The 24,677-nt window shown below is 41.9% G+C and overlaps 1 protein-coding gene and 1 long non-coding RNA gene across 4 annotated transcripts in view; one reads left to right on the top strand and one right to left on the bottom strand.

Moving 5' to 3' along the window:
* PACRG (parkin coregulated) overlaps positions 1 to 24,677 on the top strand; it is a 495,432-nt gene that overhangs the window by 62,975 nt on the left and 407,780 nt on the right. For both annotated transcript variants that reach the window (XM_029058403.2, XM_007657764.4), the window contains exon 2: positions 15,653 to 15,787. In XM_029058403.2, the coding sequence (XP_028914236.1) occupies positions 15,653 to 15,787 (135 nt within the window). The remainder of the gene's footprint in view (positions 1 to 15,652; positions 15,788 to 24,677) is intronic.
* The window catches only part of LOC103165763, a 55,899-nt gene continuing 36,236 nt past the window's right edge, over positions 5,015 to 24,677 (bottom strand). For both annotated transcript variants that reach the window (XR_484662.3, XR_484661.3), the window contains 2 exons: positions 10,436 to 10,494; positions 5,015 to 5,210 (listed from right to left, as the gene is read on the bottom strand). This is a non-coding gene — a long non-coding RNA (uncharacterized LOC103165763). The remainder of the gene's footprint in view (positions 5,211 to 10,435; positions 10,495 to 24,677) is intronic.

Here is a 24,677-nt window from a genome sequence, read left to right as displayed (position 1 = left end):
CCTGCCTCCCGGTATTTCACACAACCCACTTGGGATTCTCTTTTTTTTCTTTTATGGTACTTTTTAAGCTCTTACTTTGTGCCAGGCATTGTAATCAACCAATCGATTGTATTCGCTGAGCACTTACTGTGTGCAGAGCACTGTACTAAGCACTCTGAGTATACAATATAACAAAGTTGGTAGACATGTTCCCTGCCCACAGTGAATTTTTAGTCTAGAGTGGAAGGCAGACATTAATATAAATTATAGCTCTATATGTAAGTGCTCTGTGGCTGAGGGAGAAGTGAATCAAGGGTGAAAATCTAAATGCAAGTGCACACTCTTAAGTGCACAAGCTAATCAACTTGGAAATAGTTTCTGTCCCAAATAGGACTGCCCAGCTAAAGGGGGAGGGAGTAGAATTTTATCCCCATTTTATAGTTGAGGCAACTGGTGCAAAGATAAGTTGACTTGCGCAAGGCCATACAGCAGGCAAATAGCAGAGTTGGGGTTAGAAGCTAGAGGGGAGGAGAGGAGTTAGAGAGGGAGAGGAGAGAAAGAGAGAAAATTCAAGAACAGTATCAACACATTCCACTTTCCCTTGTTCCTGATCATTCTGCTGTTGTAAGGAATAACAGCATGCTAGGGAACCCAAACCCAAAATTTAAGCAAGCCATTGGATCTCACATATTTTGGAATATATTTGTGTCCTTGGTGAGGTAAATGACAGTAAATAATAATTTTAATAAACAGAGGAGGATCTTCAAGCAAGCCATTCTCCCCAGTGTTTTTCAAGTCCCTGCATCATAGATTCACAATAGATGATAACTCTTATATTTAAGTGCTTACTATGTACCAGACACTGTACTAAGTACCAGGGTGGATACCAGAAAATTGGGTTGGACATATTCCCTGTCCCCCATCAGGATCACAGTCTTAATCCCCATTTTACAGATGAGGTAACTGAGACACAAATAAGTAAAGTGATTTGCCCAAGGTCACACAGCAGACAGGTGGTGGAGCTGGAATTAGAACCTCTGACCTTCTGAATCCAGGCCCATGCTTTACCCCACTTGGCCACTTGTAGGCAATTTCCACCTGGATTTCCCCTCTGCTCCATTTTTTTCCAGCCTAACTTCCTCCAGTGAAGGAGTTTGTTGTCACTTCCTTTTATGTGCTCTAAAATATCTAAGCCATTTTTCCCTCATATTTCTTTTAAATTCCCCAGATTAATTTCACTTCTAAAGAGCTACTTTTTAAATCACCCTTTAGCTAACTATAGGATGCAAACACTAAGGATTTTAAATTCATCCCCTTTAGTTTTTCCTTAGCCATGCTCTATGCAGTCAATTCTTTTAATCTTTCCTCATAAATCAGTCTTTCCAGGTCATTAATCATTCTTATTGCTCTTTTTTAAAATTCTCTCCTGAATATCCCTTTCCCAAGTACCTTGTAAACCTGATCTCTCTCTGTACAAAATTTATTAGACATTTTTCAATAGACTGAAGATATAAATTACTTTTTGGAATAACTGTGCTTTAACTTATCTCTAAAAGCAGTCTTGTCCAGATTGGAGTTGATTCCTTTATGTGCCAGGAGAAAGCTTGTTGCCAGATGATATCTGAATAACTCTTTTAAGATTTGGGAACATTTAATTAGAGAGTACCAATATTGACTGACAAATTTCATCCCTTTTTAAATCACTCAGTCTTGAACTGTTGCAGCCAGTTCAAAATGTCTCCCACAGGGAGAGGCTGCTGTATTGAAAAGCTGGTTTTTTTTGTTTTGTTTTCTTTTGCTGAGCATAAAACACTTCATACCCCATTTGTTTCAGAACGGCATGACAGAGTAGAGTGGAATTTTGTATTTATAGGGATATGGACTTCTAAAGGTGAGTCAAGTTATCTTTTTTTTAGTAAGCCATGTCAGATATTTGGAATCCACCTTGTATTCTGTGGGTATAGTTGAGAAAGCATCGCCCAGTAGGGAAGGTAACTCTGGATCCCCTCTAAGCAGCTCCTGTGGACCAAGAACACTCCTGTGGGTGGGTTGACATTAGAGGAGTAGAGTGTGTGGGCTGGGCTGTAGTGAGAAAGCAGCCAGCTAAAGTGGGAGGGGCAAAGATGCTTTAAAGCCTATGGTGAGGAGTTGGTTGGATGTGAGGGTGGATGGGCAACCCCTGGAAGCTTTTGAGGACTGGGGATACATGGACTGAACATTTTTCTAGAAAAATGACCTGAGCAGAAAAGTGAGGTCTGAACTGGAGTGGGAGGCAGGGAGATCAGCAAGGATCCACTAATGGAGGTGGTATAGGATAAATGCTTGGATTTTGTGGTAGCAATTTGGATGGAGAGAAAAGGGTGGATTTTAGCCATTTTGTGAAGATTGAGCCGACAAGATTTAGTGACAGATTTAAGTCCATCAATCATATTTATTCAGCGCATACTGTTTGCAGAGCACTGAACTAAGTTCTTAGGAGAGTACCATATAACGGGCACATTCCCTGCCCACAACGGGCAAGTCTTTGAGCCTCCCAGAAGCTAGCCTTGTTGAGGGGTTTAGGGTAGGCTTGGGAGATTGTTTCTGGTTGTAGGCGCCCTCAGACCCAGAAAGACCCCTGCTACTTCCCTTAGACAAAAACAATAGTAGAGAAGTCCGTATGTCTCCCCCGATTAGATTGTAAGCCCGTCAATGGGCAGGGACTGTCTCTATCTCTTGCTCATTTGTACATTCCAAGCGCTTAGTACAGTGTTCTGCACAAAGTAAACACTCAGTAAATACTATTGAATGAATGAATATCCTGATGTTTATAGGAACTGTCCCATTTGTCACCCATGGTCCCATATTGCCAACCTACTCACTGTCCTGTCATCGAGCCTTTTTCACCGCTACCCTCTCCCCCAAGTCCTGCCTCTGGCCTGGATCGCCCTCCCTCTTCATAGGCATCAGATGGTCCAAAGTGGGTGGATGATGGGAGGAATTTTCATAGTTGGAGTGCTCTGCTGCTATGGCAAGGAGTTTGGGCTTTTGCCGGGGCCAAGCCATCAAACAATATAGGTCATGTCCTTGGCTGGTTGTATTATGAGGCGATTATAACTTGGGATAAGGTAACATACAACACCTGCTGCATCCCAGGGTTGTATGTATCATGAGGATATGTGTGTAGAAAAGAAAAAAAAAAAAAGGCCAGCCTGGCTTTCAAAAGATTTTAAGACAGGCTGGCATCCTGCTCCATATGAAGTAAGAGGTGGTTGTGGAGTCCAAACCTGCTGTATCAATCAATCAATCTATAGTATCTATTGAGTGATTAGAGTATAAATTCCTCATAGGCAGGAAAAATAACTTTTCATATAGTACAATGTAATGTGCATATAGTACAGTGTAGTGCACTTAGTGAGTGTGCAGTAAATGATATTTCTACTGATCATATTATTACTATGACCATGGCCATCTCTGTGTATGGGCCACTGCATTAAGTGCTTGGAAGGGTACAATAAAATTTGTAGTCAGGATCCCTTTTGTCAAGGGGTTTATCATATAGCAAGGAAGGCTGATACTAAAATTTCTGATTGAAGGAAGAGGGCATGTGAATTAGAAAGGGCTTAAGCATTAAGACCTGTAAGATATGATGATGATGATGGTATTTGTTAAGCACTTAGTATGTGCCAAGTACTGTTCTAAGCGCTGAAGTAGATACACAGTAATCAGGTTGTCGCTTGTGTGGCTCATCCCCATTTTACAGATGAGGTAACTGAGGACCAGTGAAGTGACTGGCCCAAGGTCACACATCTGACAAGTTGTGGAGTTGGGATTCGAGCCCATGACCTCTGACTCCCAATCCCAGGCTCTTTCACTAAGCCACGCTGATTCCCTTACAGAACCGTTACCGGCTGATGAGAATACTTGAATGCTTAGTGTTGAAAGTGTGGGTGCGTTGAAGATGCCATGGGGAGATATGAACTGGGAGGGTGCGAAATGAATCTGAATATCTTTGTAGTTGTGAAACATTGTTATTATTATTAATCATCATCACGATTATTATCGTTATTATTGTTATTGTTATATTAAGCACTTACTGTGTGTTAAACACTGTCCTAAGTGCTGGAGTTGATACAAGTTCTGGCTCCACCACATGTCTGCTGTGTGACTTTGGGCAAGTTCATTCATTCAATAGTATTTATTGAGCACTTATTATATGCAGAGCACTGTACTAAGCACTTGGAATGTACAATTCGGGTAACAGAGACAATCCCTGCCCATTGCCGGGCTTACAGGCAAGTCACTTAACTTCTCTGTGCCCCTCTTCCCTCATCTGGATAATGGGGATTAAGAGAGTGAGCCCCATTTGGGACAGGGGCTGTGTCCAACCTGATTAAACCCAGCGCTTAGAACAGTGCTTGGCACATAGTAAGTGCTGAACAAGTACCATTTTTCAGTTGAGGAAACTGAGGCACAGAAATGTGAAGTGACTTGCCAGAGGTCATACAGCAAGCAATTGGTAGAGCTGGGATTTGAACCCAGACCCCAGCTCTTTCTAACATGCCAAGCTGCTGTTCTATTCTGCATTCTATAGAAGATACCTCTGGTTCTTATAGGTGTTTCCCCAACCCCCCCGCCAAACCAGTCCGAGATTACAGCACAAACAAGAAAGACCTGGAATTACAGTCAGTTTAGCAGCACGGTGGCATTCTCATAGTCGAACAGCTCCCCAAGGTGACACATTAATAATTCAATCAGTGGTGTTTATTGAGAGCTTATTATGTGTGGACCACTGTACTGAGTACTTGGGAGAGTTCCCTACAACAGAATTAGCAGACTCGTTCCCTGCCCCTCTTCCCTGTCAAACAAGGTGACACCATGGGTCCATCTTGCATTGGTGTCTTTATGTCGAATAGGAGCTGACTGTCAACAGTGTCATCTTTATGATGGAAGATAAAACTTCAATATAAAAATAATTGGTTAAATCCCATAAAGGCTTCAAATAGAGTGTTTGCTAAGCCAAAGATAATCATGAGGCCATGTAATATCAATCAATCAATCAGTGGTATTTATTGAGCAATTACTATGTGTCGAGCACTGCTCTAAGTGCTCGGGAGAGTACAATGCAAGAGAATAATCAGTCATTCCCTGCTCGTAATGAGCTCTTGTTTCCCCTCACTATAATGAGGGTCACGTAGTTCAGACTGTGCAGTCACTTTTCCTCTTACTTGGGGGTTGCATTTCGCAGAATCCTGCATTGAAGAGAAATCACATTGTAATATTCATTCATTCAGTAGTATTTATTGATGCTTACTATGTGCAGACCACTGTACTAAGCACTTGGAATGTACAAATCAGTAACAGATAGAGACAGTCCCTGCCCTTTGACGGGCTTACCGTGTCTGATGCCACACACATGCCTTAATCATTTCTTCTGTCACCGCATCATGCTGTATCCTTAAAGGTATTGTCAGAAGAAAGTTTCCCAACTTTAGGCATTCTACATAAATGTCATGTGTGAAAGCACGGGTTTCAGAGGAATCGACTGTACGTGGTATTGTGGTTTGCTACAGTGACCCAAAGTCTGCTCAACTATAAATTAGGTTAAGGCTGGAATCCAAAAGGGATGATGCAAAAAGAGGTCATTTGGAGTGTGGCAAGAAGAAGCAGTGTGGCTTAGTGGAAAGAGCATGAGCTGGGGAGTCAGATGACATGGGTTCTAATCCTGCCTCCACCACTTGTTGGCTGTTTGACCTTGAGCAAGCCACTTAACTTCTCTATGCTTCAGTTACCTCATCTGTAAGATGGGGATTAAGATTTATGGGACAACCTGATTACCTTGTATCCCCACTCCAGTGCTTGGAACAGTGCTTGGCACATCGTAAGCACTGAATAATAATATAATAATAATGATGGCATTTGTTAAGCACTTAACAAGTGCTTAAATGTTTAACAAATACCGTCATTATTATTATTATTATTGTTATTAGAAGGGAGCAGAGAGGAACGGAGGAGAGAGAGGGAGCAGCCAACATATTTTCTTTCCTGAAGTTCTTTTCCACTGGGCTGGGATCATGTCGGATAATTCCCTTGTATTGTACTCACTCAAGCACTTGTACTCACATAAGCTCTGCATGTAGTAAGTGCTCAATAAATACCATTGTATGATCGATTGATCCTCTGTCATCTGTCCTCAGCAGCTGGACCAGTTGCTACTCGCAGTAGTGGTAAAATGGGGATTGAGTGTGAGCCCCATGTGGGATAGGCACTGTGTCCAACCCAGTTAACTCACATCTACCCCAGTGCTTAAGCGGTGCTTGGAACAAAGTAAGCACTTAACAAGTACTACAATAATAATAATAATAATGATGGTATTTGTTAAGCACTTACTACATACAGAGCACTGTTCTAAGCACTGGGAGGTCAAAATACTTTGATATGAATTCTAAGGAGGGTATAAAGAAGTTCACGAGTATGACTGTTTCTACTGCTGTTCCCCCAACCCCACCCCAAGCTCTCTCAGCTATGGGAGGGAGAGTCAAGCAGAGCCCTACATAGCTTGGGCAGTGGCTAGCGGGTGGAAGGCCATCTGCTGCAAGTCAAAACTCCCCTGTGGTGGGCAGCAGCGGCACGGGAGAGAGTTGAGGGTGGAGACTCGAATTTACTGCGTGGAAAGAGGCAGTGGTAAACCACTTCTGTATTTTTACCAAGAAAATTATATGGATATGCTATCTGAACGATCGCAGATGGAGGTGGGGCATTCTAGGAGAGATGTGTCCATGGCATCGCTATGGGTCAGGGATGACTCGAAAGCATAAGACGAGCCCAAGGTCCCCCATCCTCACCTGTTCTGCTGGATCTGAGGGACCTTGCATAGACAAGTATCCCCACTGCCAAGCCTGTCACCCCCTCAGCCAGTAAGGGGTGGCGGAAAGTGGCAGGCAACTAATGCCAGTCCCAGCCACCCAGGCTTGTCAAGACTAACTGCTTCAGGCAGCGAATCATGGCCACTGGGGCTGCGATATCCCTGGCGCTTTAACGGAGGCAGTTTGACTGCAGTAGTGATGATGGTGGAAAAACATGATCGATGAAACAGTAGTACTTAATGAATCGTGTGCAGAGCTAGGGAGAGGACAATACAACCAAGTTGGTTGCTCACTGTCCACCAGGAGCTGACAATCTGCGGGGGAGACTGACATTAAAATAAAGCACGGAAAATGTGTAAGGGCTGAGGGTGGGGTGAACTATCAAGTGTTTAAAGGTTACAGATCCAAATGCATAGTTGTCACAGAAGGGAGAGGGAGGAGCAGAGATCTGATTTTAATAATTATGGTATTTATCAATTGTATTAAGGGTTTACCATGTGCCAGGTATTGTTCTAAACGCTGGGGTGGAGACAAGCAAATCAGGTTGGACACAGTTCCCTCATCTGTGAAATGAGGATTGAGACTGTGAGCCCCACGTGGGACAGGGACTGAGGTGCAGAGAAGTGAAGTGACTTGCCCAAGGTCACACACTAGATAAATGGCGGCAATAGGATTAGGACCCATTACCTTCTGACTCCCAGGCTTGTGCTCTGTCCACTACTCCAGGCTGCTTCTCATGAGGCTTTGAAGGTGGAGAGGCTGGTGGTCCATCGTACATGAAGAAGGAGGGAGTTACAGGTTGGAGAGAAGTTTGGGAAGGGATTGACAGTGAGATATATGAGATTGAGATGCAGCGAGGAGGTTGGTGTTGCTGGATCAGAGTGTGTGGACTGGGTGGTGGTAGAAAATGAGCAAGGTAGGATAGGAGCTGGTGAGCTCATTGAATGCTTTAAAGCCAAGGATATAGAGTTTGTTTGATGTGGAGGTGGATGGGCAACCACTGGAAGTTCTTGAGTGTGGAGATGTGAACTGAATATTTGTCTTAGAAAAATGATCCCCGCGGCAGAGTGAAGTAAGGACTGAAGTGGGGAGAAACAGGAGGCAGTTCTGTTACCGATTTGTACATTCCAAGCGCTTAGTACAGTGCTCTGCACATAGTAAGCGCTCAATAAATACTATTGAATGAAAAGGAGGCAGGGCAGTTAAGAAGCTGATGCAGTAGTCTCAAGGTGGGCTAGGATAAGTGGTGGAGCAGAGAGGTAGCCATTTGGACAGGGGAGAAAGGAAAGATGTGTAGAAATGGCTTGCGGATAGATTCAGCTTTGTGCTGGAAAAGGTATGTAGAAAACCAAAGATTGATGAGAAAGCTTACCTCTTGGGGGGAAAAAAAATCCCCTCTAGGATTGTCCAAAGTTTTCTGTTGGGAGCAAATTTGTCCTACAAATAACCCAGTTTTACTCTGTTGTCTCTCTGAGAAACCAGTTGGTCTTTTAAAAATACTATTGAGACCTATTCAGTTCTAGGGCTTGTTACTTACAGACTGTAATGTGGAGGAAAAGAGTGAGATAAATCACAATTTTTTTTTTATAATTTCATTTGCCATGAGCTAAAAGAAAGACTTCACATCCAAACTTTTAGGAGTATTTTTGACAGAAAAAATTTATATTTTTCTGCATAGAGTTAAAATTAACAATTGTGACATGGCACTTCATTATTCAAGTATATTTGTAATTGAAGATGTCCTCCTTTTTTCAGCCACTTAAAGGGGGCTAAATATTAAAGATGCTGTTAAATAATTGACTATTATTTAATCCCTTGTATTCTGGGGATGTGAACTGAACTTGAGTCTTGAGTATAAATTCATCTGAAAATGGAAATTCATCAAAAGAAATGATTTGGAACTCAAAGGGACATTTATCCAGTATAAAATGAGGAATGCAAACTGACAAATGGGAATCAAAACGACAGAACTGGCATAATCAAGCAAATGCTGATTCATGGATAAAATCTTAATCTAAAATGTCCATTTTACAAATCAGTCTAATGAAAACACTTTTCTATGAAGCAGTCAGCCCCAGGTGGTGCTGACCTTGAATATTGAGGAGTTCCTGGGACAAGTAGAATGATGTGATGTTTTAAAAGTATCTCCAGAGTATTTAACGGAAGGAACACGCTTTCTGTCAACAGGAGGCACTGATGTATAGTTTTCTGTAGTTACATTCCATGATGACACACATCAGTGGTATCTTTCATTTTACTAAAATATACCACGAGCCTGCAAAAAATTGGCAACACTGGTCATTTAAAAAGGTGATAGTCCTGGAACATTTTAGGGTGTTTTATATATCCTATGTTTTCTGTTACCGTATAGTGATTTTTCCAAAGTTAACAGATGCATCCCCACCTGTATGCCCAGTTTTTGCGGGTGACTTTGAATTATATCCTGAATTATTAGCTGAGTCTAATTATTTCCTTAAAGCCCTGAAAGGACATTGATATTTTCCATTTAAAAAAAATATCTAAAAACTTTAAATCTCTCTGTGGCCTCCGTGGATCTAGTTAAGAGTTGAAACAGTATCTCAAGAGTTCAAACCTCTGCCTCACTGGTAGAAAACTGTCCAATTGAATTGGAAAAGGAGAACTCCAGCTTTAGTTGGAGAAATCCAATAATTCATGTTATTTTGTGTTGCCCTCATTGAATGTACTATAGGTGAATTAAATGAAAAAAACCTTTGAGAATGATTCCTGTGTTGCTTATCTGAATTTCACTAATATAGACAAGGTGCATCGATTTTTACTGAATTTGTATACCTATGAGGATCTCCTTTTTTTTTTTCCCCAAGTACAAGGATTTTACTAGACCTCATGTATCCGTTTCGATCACATTATCTCTTTGAGTCTTTAAGTTTTGGATGTAAAACATTTTAAAATTTTGTCATGATTTGTCTCTTTCCTGATAGATTGCTCACCACAGCTTATAGTAATTTAAGATTTTGGAGAAAAGGGTCAAAAAATGAAAGGAATGGAAAATAAATTCTATGAGGGAAAAGTTCAAGAGATGGGGAATGTTAGGCAGAAGAGTTTAAGGATAAACTTAATATGCCTTCCAGGATGCAGAAGGATTTTACCAAGATGATGCAGACAGTTTTTGGTTGACAAAGGACTGTGCAAGAGGAAATAGTCTGAAAACAGGACAGCCTTTAGATGGCCATGAAGAAGAACCTCTTGACTGGGATAATGATAAAATAACCTCTTGACTGGGATAATGATAAAATACTATCAACCCTGTTATATTTTACTCTCCCAAGCACTTAGTGCAGTGCTTTGCACACAGTAAGTGCCAATAACTACAGTTGATAATACTTCACTGAAATAGACAGCTAAGGAATGGAGTTTTTTAATGATCTTTCACAAAAGAATGGACAACCATTTAACCTGGATGATTATTCATTCTGCTGATTAATGGTAGGGGACTTGGAGATGATATGTAATGGCCCCTTTTAGTTCTGTGATTCTATGACTTCATCCAATTTTGGAAGAATGTTAAACCAAAAATACCTTCTAGCCATAAGTTAACATATAACAAGCAATTCATTCCTTTGCGTCTTTACCCCTGGACTTCATCCTCCTTCTCCCCTCTCCACTCCTGGGCTTAGGCAACTGAAGAGACCTGAAAAAAATATTAAATGACTAATTTCACCCTTGCAAATTCACCTTTCTCATCCCACCTATGCCCATTACTTTGATTCCATCCTCACCAATCAACAAAAACCAGAATCTCTACCATTTTTCTTGCGAGTTTAACCTTTATATTGAGCCTCCAGTGCCCCTACTTTTTCCTCCCCTCTGATTTCCTCTGACATCACAACCTGTTTGATGGAGAAGCTCAGGTCAGTTGGTCTCTTCTTAAAGAACTTCCTTTCCCTACTAAATAATAATTAAGGTATTTGTTAAGCGCTTACTATAAGACAAGCACCGTTCTAGGCGCTGGGGTAGATACAAGGTAATGGGGATGTTCTACATGGGGGTCACAGTCTTTATCCCAGTTTTACAGATCAGATAACTGAGTCACAGATAGGTTAAATGGCTTGTCCAAGGTGGTCACAGAGAGGACAAGTGGCGGAGCTGGGATTAGAACCCACGCCCTCTGACTCCCAAGCCCGTGCCTCTTGCCACTGAGCCACGCTGTCTTTTCCTTGAAGATGATGATGACAATGATGGGCTTTACTAAGCGCTTACAATCTGCCAAACACTGGTCTGGTAAAAGACAGTAAAGTTGGACACAGTCCCTGTCCCAAGTGGGGCTCACAGTCAAAGCGGGAGTGAGAACAGGTATCGAATTCCCATTTTGCACATGAGGTGATTGGGCCAGTCACTTAACTTCTCTGTCCCTCAAAGTCACAGCAGACAAGTTTGGTTTGGTCAACCAAACCACTTTGTGTAAGGTAATAGGAATTTCAAATTCCAAAGAAAATAGTCTATACCAGCCACATTATTATAGAAAATTAAAATATAAAATATTGCCGAGGATTTTTTTAAAATGAATTCTTCCTCCTAATGAATATTACTTCTTGTGGTTATATGATAGGTATGTAGTGAAAGTTCTGAATTTAGTAAGTTTTTATAAAGAACTCTGTCAGTTCAAGCCATCGGATAGCTTGGTTCCCAAGTGCATTCTCCTGCAGCATCCATTCTTCTTAATTGGTTTAACGATTCCCCCATGCTTCAGGCAAATCTTAATTGCATTTTCCTTTATTTGATATATGGGTCTAGAATCCTAGTGAAAAATATTGGGGTAAAGCTGAATCCCAAATTGGGGAAAAAAAAGAAGCGTTTTAACCCAACCAATTAAAAATATCTAGCAGTTAAACATATCATAAGACTTATGGTTATAGAAGCTTACCCTATGATTTCAATAACTATTCCTTATTAGTTCTACATATCGAACATTATATTTCTATGCACTGAATACATTTTACTTGCTACTTAATTGAGTTTGAGAATAATTGGGAACCATTTTTGATCAGTCAATCAGCCAATGGGATCTATTGAGCATCTTCTGTGTGCAGAGCACTGTACTGAATGTTTTGGAGAGTATATTAGAATTAGCAGACACAGTTCCTGCCCTTGAGGAGTTTATAATCAGGATTGGAACCTCTTGAGAGTGGGAAAAGTATCCAGGGGACTTTCCCAGGCACTTATTTCACTGCTTTGAACAGAGTAAGATTGCTTGATTGACTGAATTAGGGAGATATGGGCCCTGCCCTTGAGGAGCTTACAAAGCAGGAAAACACAAATAGTACACACTGAGCGGCAATAACAGAGAAAACATAAAGTTAGGAACCACAAAATTCAGGAAAAATTAATAAATAGAAGAAACCCACGTGTATATAAATGACAATAATGATAATAGACTGTTAGCTTGTTATGGACAGGGAAAGTGTCTGTCTATTGTTACATTGTACTCACCCAAGCACTAAATACAGTGCTCTCTACACAATAAGTATTCAGTGAATTAGATTGAATGAATGAACACTAAAGGCAATTAATACACCTGTACAAGTAGGTGAAGAATAGTCAGGGAATGCTTTCCGTAGCAAGTTGTAAACTCCTTGAGGGGCGTCCTCTGCTCCACATTCAATAGGTATTAAATTCTACTGATGAATGAATCAAAGATTCTTTTAGGAGAGCTTTGGTAAGTGTGGAGGTTTGTAATTTGTCCAATTAGGTCTAGATAAACGCGGAGACAGCAATATGGTCTCCTGCAGATTACTGGAGATGTAAAGAAGTTGAGAATTGGTTTGGTGGAAGGGGAAAGGAGGATTTTTAAGAGTATATGATAAGTTTGACAGATTTCTGATAGCAGAGAACGGGAGACACTAATGATTAGAGCAAGGAAGGAAACATGGAAGGAATAGAGGAAAGTAAATAGGTGAAAGGTTAAAACAAATGAGTAGGTGGGGGGAATTCCATTTAGAGATGAGGCTCATCAGGAGAGAATCATAGAGGGGAAAAGGAAGGGAAAAATCAGTGAAGAATGGCAGGTGGGAGGAAGTGTCAGAAGCTTGAATAACCTAGTGGATTTATAGATCAAGTGTTATCTCTGAATCATGATCCAATCATTGTCTTGGACTTGCCTAATTTGTAAAGTGGCTGTCAAAACAACTTTTCATTCTTAATTGAAGTATATCAGAATATTTTGAAATTAGCCACTTGGAGAGAGAACACCTGCTTAAGTACTCTGTTCAGCCATACAAAACAAAAAACATTGTATTGTAATTTCACTGGAGAAATTCCCTCTAGAAGGACACTAGAGGCTCATTATGGGAAGGGACCTTTTTGCTAATTCTCTTGTACTCTCCCAAGTAAGTGCTTGATACAGTATTCTGCACATAGTAAGTGCTCAATAAATACAATCGATTGATGATTGCCCAACTACGGTATTTCTTTTTTTTGAACGGTATTTGTTAAGCACTTTGTTGCCAGGCACTGTACTAAGCACTGGGGCAGATACTAGTTAAACAGGTTGGACCCTTTCCATGTGCCACATGAGACTCATTGTCTTAATCCCTATTTTACAGATAAGGGAACCGAGACATAGATAAATTAAGTGCCTTGCCCAAGGTCACACAGAAAACAGGTGGCAGAGTGGGAATTAGAATCCAGGTCCTTCTGACTCTCAGGCCCATGCTCTAGCCTGGGAAAAAGCTGCTTGTCCTTTTCTGTTTTCTTTGAGTTTTTCATTCTTCAGACTCCCACTAGCACTCAGAAATCTGCTGATAGCATAAATGGAGGATTTGGAACTGAAGTAGAGACTTTTTAGATCTTCAAGATGATAGGAGGAGTCTTGCTCTCCCCCCCTCCCCCCCAAGAACCCCATTTTATGATTCATTTGTATCTTTTATCTTGTTGTATAGGAGTAATGCCCATGAGAGTAAAGCTATTGCCAGATTGGAATAAATGACTTTTGTGGCATGCTGGTTTATTCCATTTCAGCATTTAATTAACTTTATGAAATGGTCTGTAGTGTAGTTTTCTGTTTTGAATGCTACTCCTTAAATAATTAGGATCATTTTTTAAAAAAAATCTTGTTGCTAGGTACATATCCAATACAGTTTGCCTTTAATTGACAAGGTTTAGCCGAAAGAGTCAAACTATGAAAGCAATGAAATGCGGTTGGACCGACAGTTTTAAATCAGTAAATGAAAAGTAGCAATATTATTTATATCTAGAAAACTAAACATATTTAACCTTTGCCGTGGTTCTGTCATTCCCATAAAATGTTTTGACTGAAAATGGGCTATAAATTATTCTCTAACATTCCAGATAACCTTAGACTTGCTTTCAAATTTGACAGCTAATGGCAAGCAGTCAGGTGGCAAGCTGTGTCCTATTGAATGGTATGCTTCAAGCGAATAATGCAATTATATAGAATTCCCTTTTTACATTACACAAAACCATTCACGATGGTAAAAATAAATAAATACATATGTAGTTTTCCTGTACTCTGTTGTAAATTCATGTAATGCCATAAACTGGCTGCCACTGTTAGGGTTGCTGATCTATCATGCTTTCAGTTCTCACTAATTAGCATTTTTCTATAAATGATTTTAAACTTTTAGAAGGATTTACAAGCATTGGTTAGTCTTTCTATACTGTGAGCCCATTGTTGGGTAGGGATTGTCTCTGTTGCCAAATTGTACTTTCCAAGCATTTAGTACAGTGCTCTGCACAGAGTAAGCACTCAATAAATATGATCGAATAAATGAATTCCCTATCCTTCTTCAACCCGCAGCCATGTCGGCGTGGGACAAATCTGACAACAGGTTGAGCAATCTTCCTTGAATTCCTCTGTCTCTTAATGACAATAATGGGAGCTGATTGATTAATCAGCTCACAGGGAGGGGATTTGGGCCTGGTAGATTTTGTCACAGTTCAGAACAGCAGAGCAGAAAACAATAGCATTTGGTCTTGAAGCCGGGATAGTTTGTCATGGCAGTGTGTCTTCATTCTCGCCAGTCGTCCTAGGGGTCTGCACAGTGCTCCTGCCCAAGAGGGCAGAAAACCCAGGACTCTCCCCTTCCCCATCAATGACCCTCCTGCTTGGGTGATACGGACTACCTCGAGAACCGTCAAGATAGTAGCAGGTATGTGGAGGGAAAGCAGGTTGGAGGCAGAATATCGTCAGCATTCTGAGGTCGCCAAGTTCTAGCCTTGCTGTAGAAACGGCACTCGGCAATAGCCCTGTACTTGCAGATTTGAACAAAAATTGATTTTTTCCAACCAGAAGCAAAAATAGGCTTGTACATGCAGAGTGGCTCAACGTTCACCAGACGCAGTGACAGGATAGGTATTGAAATTCAGTTTGCAGGTGTCTCCGCACCGCGTAAGTGGGTGCCAGTTCAGCAAAAGCTTCCCGATGAAATCTGTACTCCTCCCCCCCCCTTCAGAAAATTAATTTCATAAAAAGCATGGCATGATTTAAGAGTACTGCTCGAAATAGCCTGTCGGAAACTTGCATTCAAATGGGCACCATAAATCACACCCTAAATTTTCATTTAAAATTTTCATTTAAAAAATTGTATTCTTTCCATAATGAACACGATTCATCTCCACAGATTTAGAAATAGAAAAAAAGAAAAACCGCTCACGTGAGCCATGCGAAATGGAAATTATATTTGGGTTCTTCTCCATTTCTTTTTTAATGGAACCACTTGAACAAAAAATTTTTTTTTGTTTTTGGACCGGGGTGCTCATGCACAATTCACCTTGACAATCAACAATTCACTTATGTGATTTTTGTTTTTAATTTCGTTTTTATTTTTAAGGTGAAAGGCCCTCCAGCTGCAGGAGCATTTAGAGAAAGACCAACCAAACCCACAGCATTTCGCAAGTTTTATGAGCGAGGAGACTTCCCAATCGCCCTGGAGCATGATTCGAAAGGAAACAAAATCGCCTGGAAGGTAAGTCTGGGCCTAGCTATCCCCAGCTGCTGGGCTTGTTGAAGTGACATCTTCCCTGTCCACCCAAGTTGGCTGATAAGTAAATAAACTGGAGTAATTTCTCCCCAAATGGAAGATGGTGGGAAAGCTCTTAGAGGAAGGCCCCTTGAGTCAGCTGTCCACCTTGGCTAACAATTAAATTATAGGCTGCCGAGAGGCAGATGACAGAGATGCCGCTGTGCCTTAGAGAATTGTCTGCTGCCCAATTCATCTCTATTTTTATGAGGACCTGGCAGCCGAGCCTATTTCAGGCAGTCCATCAAATGATGGAAGTGGCTGGGCACAGCCATTCATCTCCCCCAAATTTCACCTTCCTGCAGGACACTTCCAAATGGAAGCTTTAATTACCTAAATGGATAGGTCAAGATTGCCCACTCTGTGGAAATGCAGAGCGGAATCTAAACGAAGGCAGATTCTCATTCCACGGCCGTCCTCTCGGTCTGCAGCATATGTCAACCGGCGGAATCGCTGTCATACGTGGCCCTGTTAGAGGCTGACCTCCCCCGCTGAAACCATTACAGCACCGACATTTCTCTGACAAAAGGTTAATTGGCTTCAAAATAAATGTATTGCCTAATGACTCCATCCTAATGCGGCTCTGTTTTGCTCTGAAAGCCTCAGCGATGTTATTTGTAAGAACTTGCCAATCTCTTAACTGACTGGAGCAGGTTTTTTAAATTTAATTTAAAAAATGAATATTGATCTTTAACCTGCTCTGGCTATTATATATTTTGGGGGGGAAAGGGGGGAAAGGGGGCACCAGATAATTTACTCTGCTTTTTATGCCATTTGTTGACTGAAAAGAATTACCCACAAAAAGGGTGATGTGATGCAAGTGGGAGGATCACGGCAGGTGGAGGAAAAATACAACACTGTAGAATCATTTGAACTGTTCATGTCAAATATCATCTGGGTTGAACCAAAGTAGTTCCATTAATTCATTTTCAGGCAGAGGAATCCAGCAGAACTGGGTAAATTAGAGTACTGTATTGAATTGTTTAGGACCGGTGGCTAAATTAAAGCTTCTAAACGTAAAAGAAGAGCTTTCAAATGGAAAGGTCATTTGGGTACAGTAAATATGGATATTGGATTAATCAAAATATTGTTTTTGCCATTTATCTTGGTGCTAATGAAGAAATACATGTTTGGAACACCCAAACGCTGCCTTTTCTCCATTATGTCCTCTTTAAATTTATGGATATAATTATTAAATGTTTCTCAATGTTCTCCTTGCTATTCATTTATTAAACTTATTATTTTTACAGAATTGCTTGTGCAAGTACAACTGGATGATAGTCTTGATAATAAAATTGTGTAATAGGTTTTTGGGGAAAACTTTATTATCTTGCCTTCCACTGTATATATTAGCATCAGAAGTTATTTTGGGAACACGTTCCAAGTGAAAAGAGAATGAGTGAAAATTATACCTAGCATTTTTCATACATATTTCACTTCTGATGGAAGTATAGGTTACCAACGCTCTATTGTCTGTTTTTCGTAGCATTGATATGTAATTATTCCTTGTTTCAAGTGTTTGATTGTTCACCGGTGCAGAAGAACTACCGTGCTGGGGGACTCTCAAATTTCTTTCCACATGAAAATGGGAATTCATGAGTCTTCAGATGAAATATGCAATGATTCATTTTCCTGTAAATTATTTTTTAAAAAAACTAAAGCTTCTACCCAGTTGAGCTCATTCCACGGGGAAGTCCTTGCTAACCAGGCTCACCGACCCTCCTCCGCCTACAGTACCAACAACTATTCCGGGTCATGATGTTCCTCACGAAGGCTCCTGTGCCCCTACTTCCTCCTTCTCTAACTCCTGTCGACCTCCTCAACTACCCGATTAGCAAAATAGTCACCGCCAGATGTGTGACACTCATCTCCTTACTGTTCCTCCATCCCTAGTCCACCTTGTTCTTCCCAGCTGCCTCGCAAGAGGACTCCCGCCTGCTCCAACATTGTCAGAGTCTTGGAGCCCCTCTCTCCTCACTTCTTAAATGCCCTAGTCAGCATACTGTTTTCTTCCCTTCCTGCCATCTTCTACCTATGAGTCTATCCAGACCCTTGTCATTTCGAACTTGCTTATATCTCTCCCGTACTTAAAAAGGCTACCGTGGATTCCATAGCATCCCCTAGTTGTTGGACCAGAAACTTTTGTGGAGCCGTGCTACCCCACTGCCTTCACTTCCTCTTCACCAGTGCTCTTTGACTCCCTACAATCTGACATTTGACTCCTTCGCTCTATCGAGGTTGCTGTCGCCATCTGCGTTGACCTCCGTTTCCCCAATTCCAAAGGGCTTCACTCTATTGAGTTCGACTCCCAGCTCTGCCACTTGTCAGCTGTGTGACTGTGGGCAAGTCACTTAACTTCTCTGTGCCTCAGTTACCTCATCTGTAAAATGGGGATTAACTGTGAGCCTCACGTGGGACGACCTGATTACCCTGTATCTCCCCCAGCGCTTAGAACAGTGCTCTGCACATAGTAAGCGCTTAACAAATACCAACATTATTATTATTATTACCTCTTGGCAGTCTTCGAAAGCTGTTGGCTCACCTCGCTACTCTCCTTCTACAACCTAGCCTGCACACTTTGCTCCTCCAATCTACTCCTTTTACCTCATTCTCCTCTATCTTACCACCAACCTGTTGCCCACATCCTGCCTCTAGCCTGGAACGCTCTCCCTCCTCATATCCCAGACATTTATTCTCCGCCCCCTTTAAAGCCTTAATGAAGGCACATCTCCTCAGCCTTCCCTGACTAAGTTTTCCTTACTTCTTCTCCCAATCCCTTCTGTGTCATCCTAACTTGCTCCCTTAATTCATCCCCCTTCCCAGCCTCATAACACTTAGGTATGTTTGTGTAATTTATTTATATAAATGTCCATCTTCCCCATCTAGATTGTAAGTTCACTGTGGGCAGAGAATGTGTCGGTTTAGTGTTATAGCATACTCTCAAGCGCTTAGTACAGTCCTCTGGACATGGTAAGCACTCGATAAACAGGACTGACTCACCGTCTTCCTAAACATGGTTTTGCTGGTAAGCTACTCATCTCTGTCTCTTAACTGTCTGATTGCTCTTCCTCAGGCTCCCATACTGGCTCTTCTTCCGCTCTCCTTCCCTAATCGTTGGTTTTCCAGAAGACTCTGTTTTGAGTCGTCTTCTCATCCTTCATTACTTATGCTCTCATGGCTTTACCTACTAAAACTGTGCAGGAAACTCCTAAATCTAATTTATTCATCACACTCTCTGGCTTGGATTACAATCTCATATTGCCCATACAGAAGTCCCATCAGCATGTTGAACTCACAGAGGCCAAAGCGGAAATCTTTCTCTTTTCTCCTAAATCAGTCAATCGACTGCATAATTGAGCGCTTAGTATGTACAGAGCACTGTACGAAGCACTTGGAAGAGTACAGTACTACTGAATTAACAGGCACTTTCCCTGCCCATAATGAGCTTATATTCTAAAGGGACAGACACTGGTTTATCTCAATAAGTGAACTAGGGGTATGTAAGTGCTGTGGGGCTGAGGTTGGCATGAATACCAATTGTCCAAAGCGTACAGATCTAAGTGCGTAGATGGCACAGAAGGGAGAGGGTGTCAGGGAAGAGAGGGCTTAATCAGGGGAGATCTCTTAGAGGAGCTGTGACCTTAATAAGACTTTAGATTTGGGGAGTCCACTCCTCTGGACTCTTCCACAGTGGCTGCCATAGATGTGGATCAAAAGTTCCATGACTTGGGCGGCAACTACCGTGGTGTCCAAGGCATGATTTGCTATGGTCAGCAAGCAACCATACCAACTGGCTCTCATTGAAAAGACTGGATTTAAGGCAAGCTGTATTTTTGTTTTGTTTACTTTTCATGGTATTGGTTAAATGCTTTCTATGTGCCAGTCACTGTTGAAATCACTGGGGTAGGTAGATAGAAGCTAATCGTGTTGGACACAGTCCGTGTCCCACATGGGGCTCATAGTCTTAATCCTCATTTTACAGATGAGATAACTGAGGCCCAGAGAAGTGAAGCGATTTGCCCAATGTCGCACAGCAGAAAGGTGGCAGAGCAGGAATTGGAACCCAGGTCCTTTTACTTCCATACCTGTACTCTATCCAGTAGGCCACGCTGCTTCTCTAAACAGCTTGGTATGGTCAGCATGGGAGAGAGAACCCAGCCTATACCCCCTCCCAGGCTGTCTCAGACCCAATCACCTGTACCATCATAAAGCAGTTGACATCTTTGTAACTATCTCTCAGCCACTCCAGGGAAACAGTGATAACTCTTCTATTTTTCCAGAAGGCATGAAAAATTTTTAGCCCATTTCTTCACACTCTGAAGGGCTTTCTTAAATCCATATGGGATGACTCTCTAGATAGCAGATTAACCTTCTTTAAAAGTATGATCTTGTGAAGAAGCACCTCCTTTCGACTCATTATTGGCGGTGATGTATCTGTGGAGTTCTATCCATGTAGGTCACCTACAACCATAGCCTGACCTTTAACATAAATTAATGAGCAGATACCAGGCTGTGGGCAAATAAGAATTTTAATAAAAATGTAAACTGTGACTGCCAGCCAAAATAGTGAACTCCATCATGTTCCCTGCTATGTAACTATAACCTTGGCCATAGAAGCAGATAGGTTAAAAAAAGATCAACCCTCGAAAATTTTCGCTCTCTGCAAGTCTGAGATAAAATGTGATGGAAATCATTTATTTGGCCTTTTACCATATTTAACAGCCAGCTCTCAGCCTAGCAGAGACCAAAGAAAGGTTGAATAATTTAAATTCACAGTTAATCCCTGAACCTTATTTTCAACAGCAGGTTTGACTTGCTTTCTTTCCCAAATAGCTGAGCCTCAAGCAACAGGCGGATGGAGGGGATTTTACAACCCTTCCCATGATTCCTTTCTCCTCAGTCAGTCACTTAATCGTATTTATTGAGCACTTACCATGTGCAGGGCACTGTGTTAAGTATTTGTGAGAGTACAGTAAACAGGGTTGGTGGACATAATCCCTGCCCGCAATGAGCTCACAGCCTAGAGCTTCTCGTTTTCCTCTTCCTTTCAAAGTATAAAGAGCAATGAGCTACTAAAAGGTATACAATCAAATTTAATAACTCTCCCTTAAGGAAAGTTGGCTGAATATTATTCAGCTTTTCTCATGTTTTTCTTTTTTTATCCTCCTTTCTTTATCTTGTTTAGCTGCTAAACCTTCTCACTGTGCCTTGTTTTTGCTGGTTCCGCTGTTGATCCCTGGCCCATGTTCCACCTCTAGCCTGGAAAGCCCTTCCTCCTTAAATCTGCCCAACAATCACTCTTCCCCCATTCAAAGCCCTACTGAAGGCTCATCTCCTCCAAGAGGCCTTCCCAGACTGTCCCCCTTTACCTCAGTTCCCCCTCGCCCCCATCTCCCCGACTCGTTCCCTTTGCTCTACCCCCTTCCCTGCCCCACAGCACTTGTCTATATATGTACATATCTATAGTTCTATTTACTTATATTGATGCCTATTTACTTGTTTTGGTGTATGTGTGTGTATATATATTATATTATATATATATATAATTCTATTTATATTGATACCTGTTTATTTGGTCTGCTATCTGTCTCCCCCCTTCTAGATTGTAAGCCCAGTGTGGGCAGGGATTGTCTCTTTATTGCTAAATTGAACTTTCCAAGCACTTATTACAGTGCTCTGCACACAATAAGCACTTATTCGATGGAATGAATGAATGCTACCTTATAGCACATGGCAATCACCCTCTGGAAAGGAGAATTAAGTGAAAGACAAAGTCCCAAGAAGAATTTCTAGAAGAGAAGGGGAGATAATGCAATCTTACCCAGGGCTCCTCTTCTCTAGGTAATTTTTAAATTTTTAATGGCATTTAAGTGCTTACTATGTGTCAGACACTGTTCTAAGCGCTGGGGTAGATACAAGTTAATCAGGTTGGACACAGCCGCTTTCCCATATGGGGCTCACAGGTCAAAGTATCTTTGAAAATTAATTCAAAGTTCCAAATGAAATAGGCAATCATATGATAAAGTGCTTATCAAAAAAATTGAGAAGATCCCAAGTTAGGAACGTGCTTTCTAAATTCCTAAACATTTTGTGTCCCCACTTTTTTTTTTCAATGATATTTGTTAAGCACTATGTTGCAGGCAGTGTACTAAACGCTGGGGAAGATTCAAGCTAATCAGATTGGTCACAGTCCCTGTCGCACAAGGGGGTCACAATCTTAATCCCCATTTTACAGACAAAATAACTGAGGTTCAGAGAAGCAAAGTGACTTGCCAAAGGTCAAACAGCAGCCAAGTGGCAGAACCAGCATTAGGACCCGGGTGCTCTGACACCCAGGCCTGTTGCCTAGGCAACCGTGATTCCCACTCAACCCAAGCAATATGGGTAGAGTGAAAGAGAATTTTCCTTCCCCTGGTACTGAGAGGTAACTTGTATTACTGATGGAAGCTGGAGACTGTGTTCAAATGGAAGAGGCACTGTTGGACGGGCGATGGATAGAACCAGCATCAGAGGCGCCAGTGTCGAGGAAAACAGAGCTTTAGAGTTGGGGCTGTGGGGAGGAAGCTATCAGCTATTACCCCATGGCTTTGGGCTGTCTATTCCATTCAACCTCATAAAAAGCCTGGGGAGAAATAGGAGTCCCGACATGTATAGCTCTTTCCACTCCCTGTCCTCAGCTGGAGGGGAATAATAATAGTAATAATAGTGATGATGGTATTTGTTAAGCTCTTAACTGGGTGCCGGGCACTGTACTAAATACTCAGGTGGATACAGGCAGATTGGGTTGGACACAGTCCCCGTCCCACGTGCGGCTCAGAGTCTCAATCCCCATTATAGAGATGAGGTAACTAAGACCCAGAGTCGGGAAGTGACTTCCCCAAGGTCACCCAGCAGAGAAGTGGCGGGGCTGGGATTAGAACCCATGACCTTCTGATTCCCAGGCCCGTGCTCTATCACTTATGCCATGCTATTGGAACATTCATCTAATACTCTAAATAAATCCCAATAGGGTTTTTTTTCTTTAAATCAGTCTTGTAGACTTAATGATAATTATGTAACTTAGTAAGCACTTAAGTCTACACCACAGAGGGCTCACAGCCTTATACAGAGAACAGGTATCCCCATTTCACAGAAGAGAGAACAGGCACGGAGAGGTCAGCTGACTTGCCCATGGTCACACAATGACTGCTTGGGTCTATCCTGGTGTTCAGGGCATATGGGATGTGGAAGTGAGCATGTGCTACGAGCAAGATGATAGGCAGCATATTGGGAGAATTATCATGATGACTTAGTTTGGGGCCCATCCTCCTCCACTCAAGGTGCTACTTCTTAAAGTAATGTTGATAATGATAATAGTATTTAAGTACTTATTATGTGCTAGGCACTGTTCTAAGTGCTGGAGTAGAAACAGTTCCTGTCCCTCTTAGGGCTCACAGTCCTGATTCCCATTTTACTGATGAGGAACTGAGGCACAGAAAAGTGAAATGACTTGCCCAAGGTGACACCGCAGACCAGTGTCGGAGCCCGGATTTAGAACCCGGGTCCTACTGACTCCCAGTCCTGTGCTCTATCCACTAGCAGCACAGGGTGAAGTGATTAAACTGCTTTCACCCACAAAATCCATTCAAGGTTCAAGTGACCACAGTGTGTTGCCAGTGTCAGCCAGCGGTTGCCTCGGGTGGCCAACTCGGCAACTAGCGTGGGCTTCGCCATCCTTACTAGCAGATGTTTTCAGGATTCCGGCCGTGCCTGTCCACCCCATGAGAAACCCTAGACGTTTCTCCAGTCAGAAGCCTTCAACACTCCATATTTAGCCCCGGTAGGCATTCCTCCACTTTTTTTTTTTTTTCAACTACCCTCCCCTCGGTGATGTGTAGCATGGACTTTGAGGTGGTTTCTAAATTTGGCAATGCTGGGGCTGGAAGGAGAGAACAGAGGGACACAGCAACATGGACTTCCTCAGGAAGTTGTATGCATTCACCCTTTCTGGACATAGAGGAAGGAGACTCTACTTCAGTGTCCTGTAGGTACATTTCTCTGTTGGGAATATGATGAAAAACTGTTTGGCTATGACCCTCTCTTCCAGGAAATCCCTCGTTCCTCCCCTAGCCCAATGTGACATTTGTAAATATATTTATGTTTGTCTTCCCCATTTGAGTTAACCCCTTTTAGGTGGGGAAAGTGCACTTTGTTATTCCATACCTCTCAAGCACCTTGTTCTGTGTATCTCACCAAGTGGTTGTTCAATAAATGCTAGTAATGGTATTTATTAGGCACTTTGTGCAGAGATCTCGGAGAGTCTGTCCAGGTGGGAATTTGACGTAGCCCCTGTCCCTTGGGGGCTTCACAATATATGAGTTTAAACAGGGAAAAGGGATTGGAGATAGGCACATCTGGAGTGATGAAACATTAAAACTCAACAGAGCTATACAAAATAGGCTCAGAGTTTTGGTGAGGATGGAGAGTCTGAGTGCATGCGAGTATCTTCTATCACTGGCCCTTTGTGCATTACTATTCATTAATTCACTCAATTGTATTTATCGAGCGCTTACTATGTGCAGAGCACTGAACTAACCTGCTTGGAATTTACAATTGGGACAATCCCTGCCCAACAACGGGCCCACAGTCTAAACGGGGGAGACAGACAACAAAAGAAAACAAGTAGTCAAGCGTCAAAACTATCTACTACTGCTAGAGGAGCCATCCTGTCTCTCCCAACTGAGACAGGACATGCATGGAGTGAGAATGGGAGGAAGAATATAAATTCAAACTGTTAAAGTCTAGGGTATGGTAGGATGCATAAGAAGATAAATATGGAGCATCCCTATCTCAGTGT

The sequence above is a fragment of the Ornithorhynchus anatinus genome, chromosome 2 (assembly GCF_004115215.2).
Source record: "Ornithorhynchus anatinus isolate Pmale09 chromosome 2, mOrnAna1.pri.v4, whole genome shotgun sequence".
Taxonomy (NCBI): domain Eukaryota; kingdom Metazoa; phylum Chordata; class Mammalia; order Monotremata; family Ornithorhynchidae; genus Ornithorhynchus; species Ornithorhynchus anatinus.
This window is presented reverse-complemented; position numbering and strand designations above follow the sequence as displayed.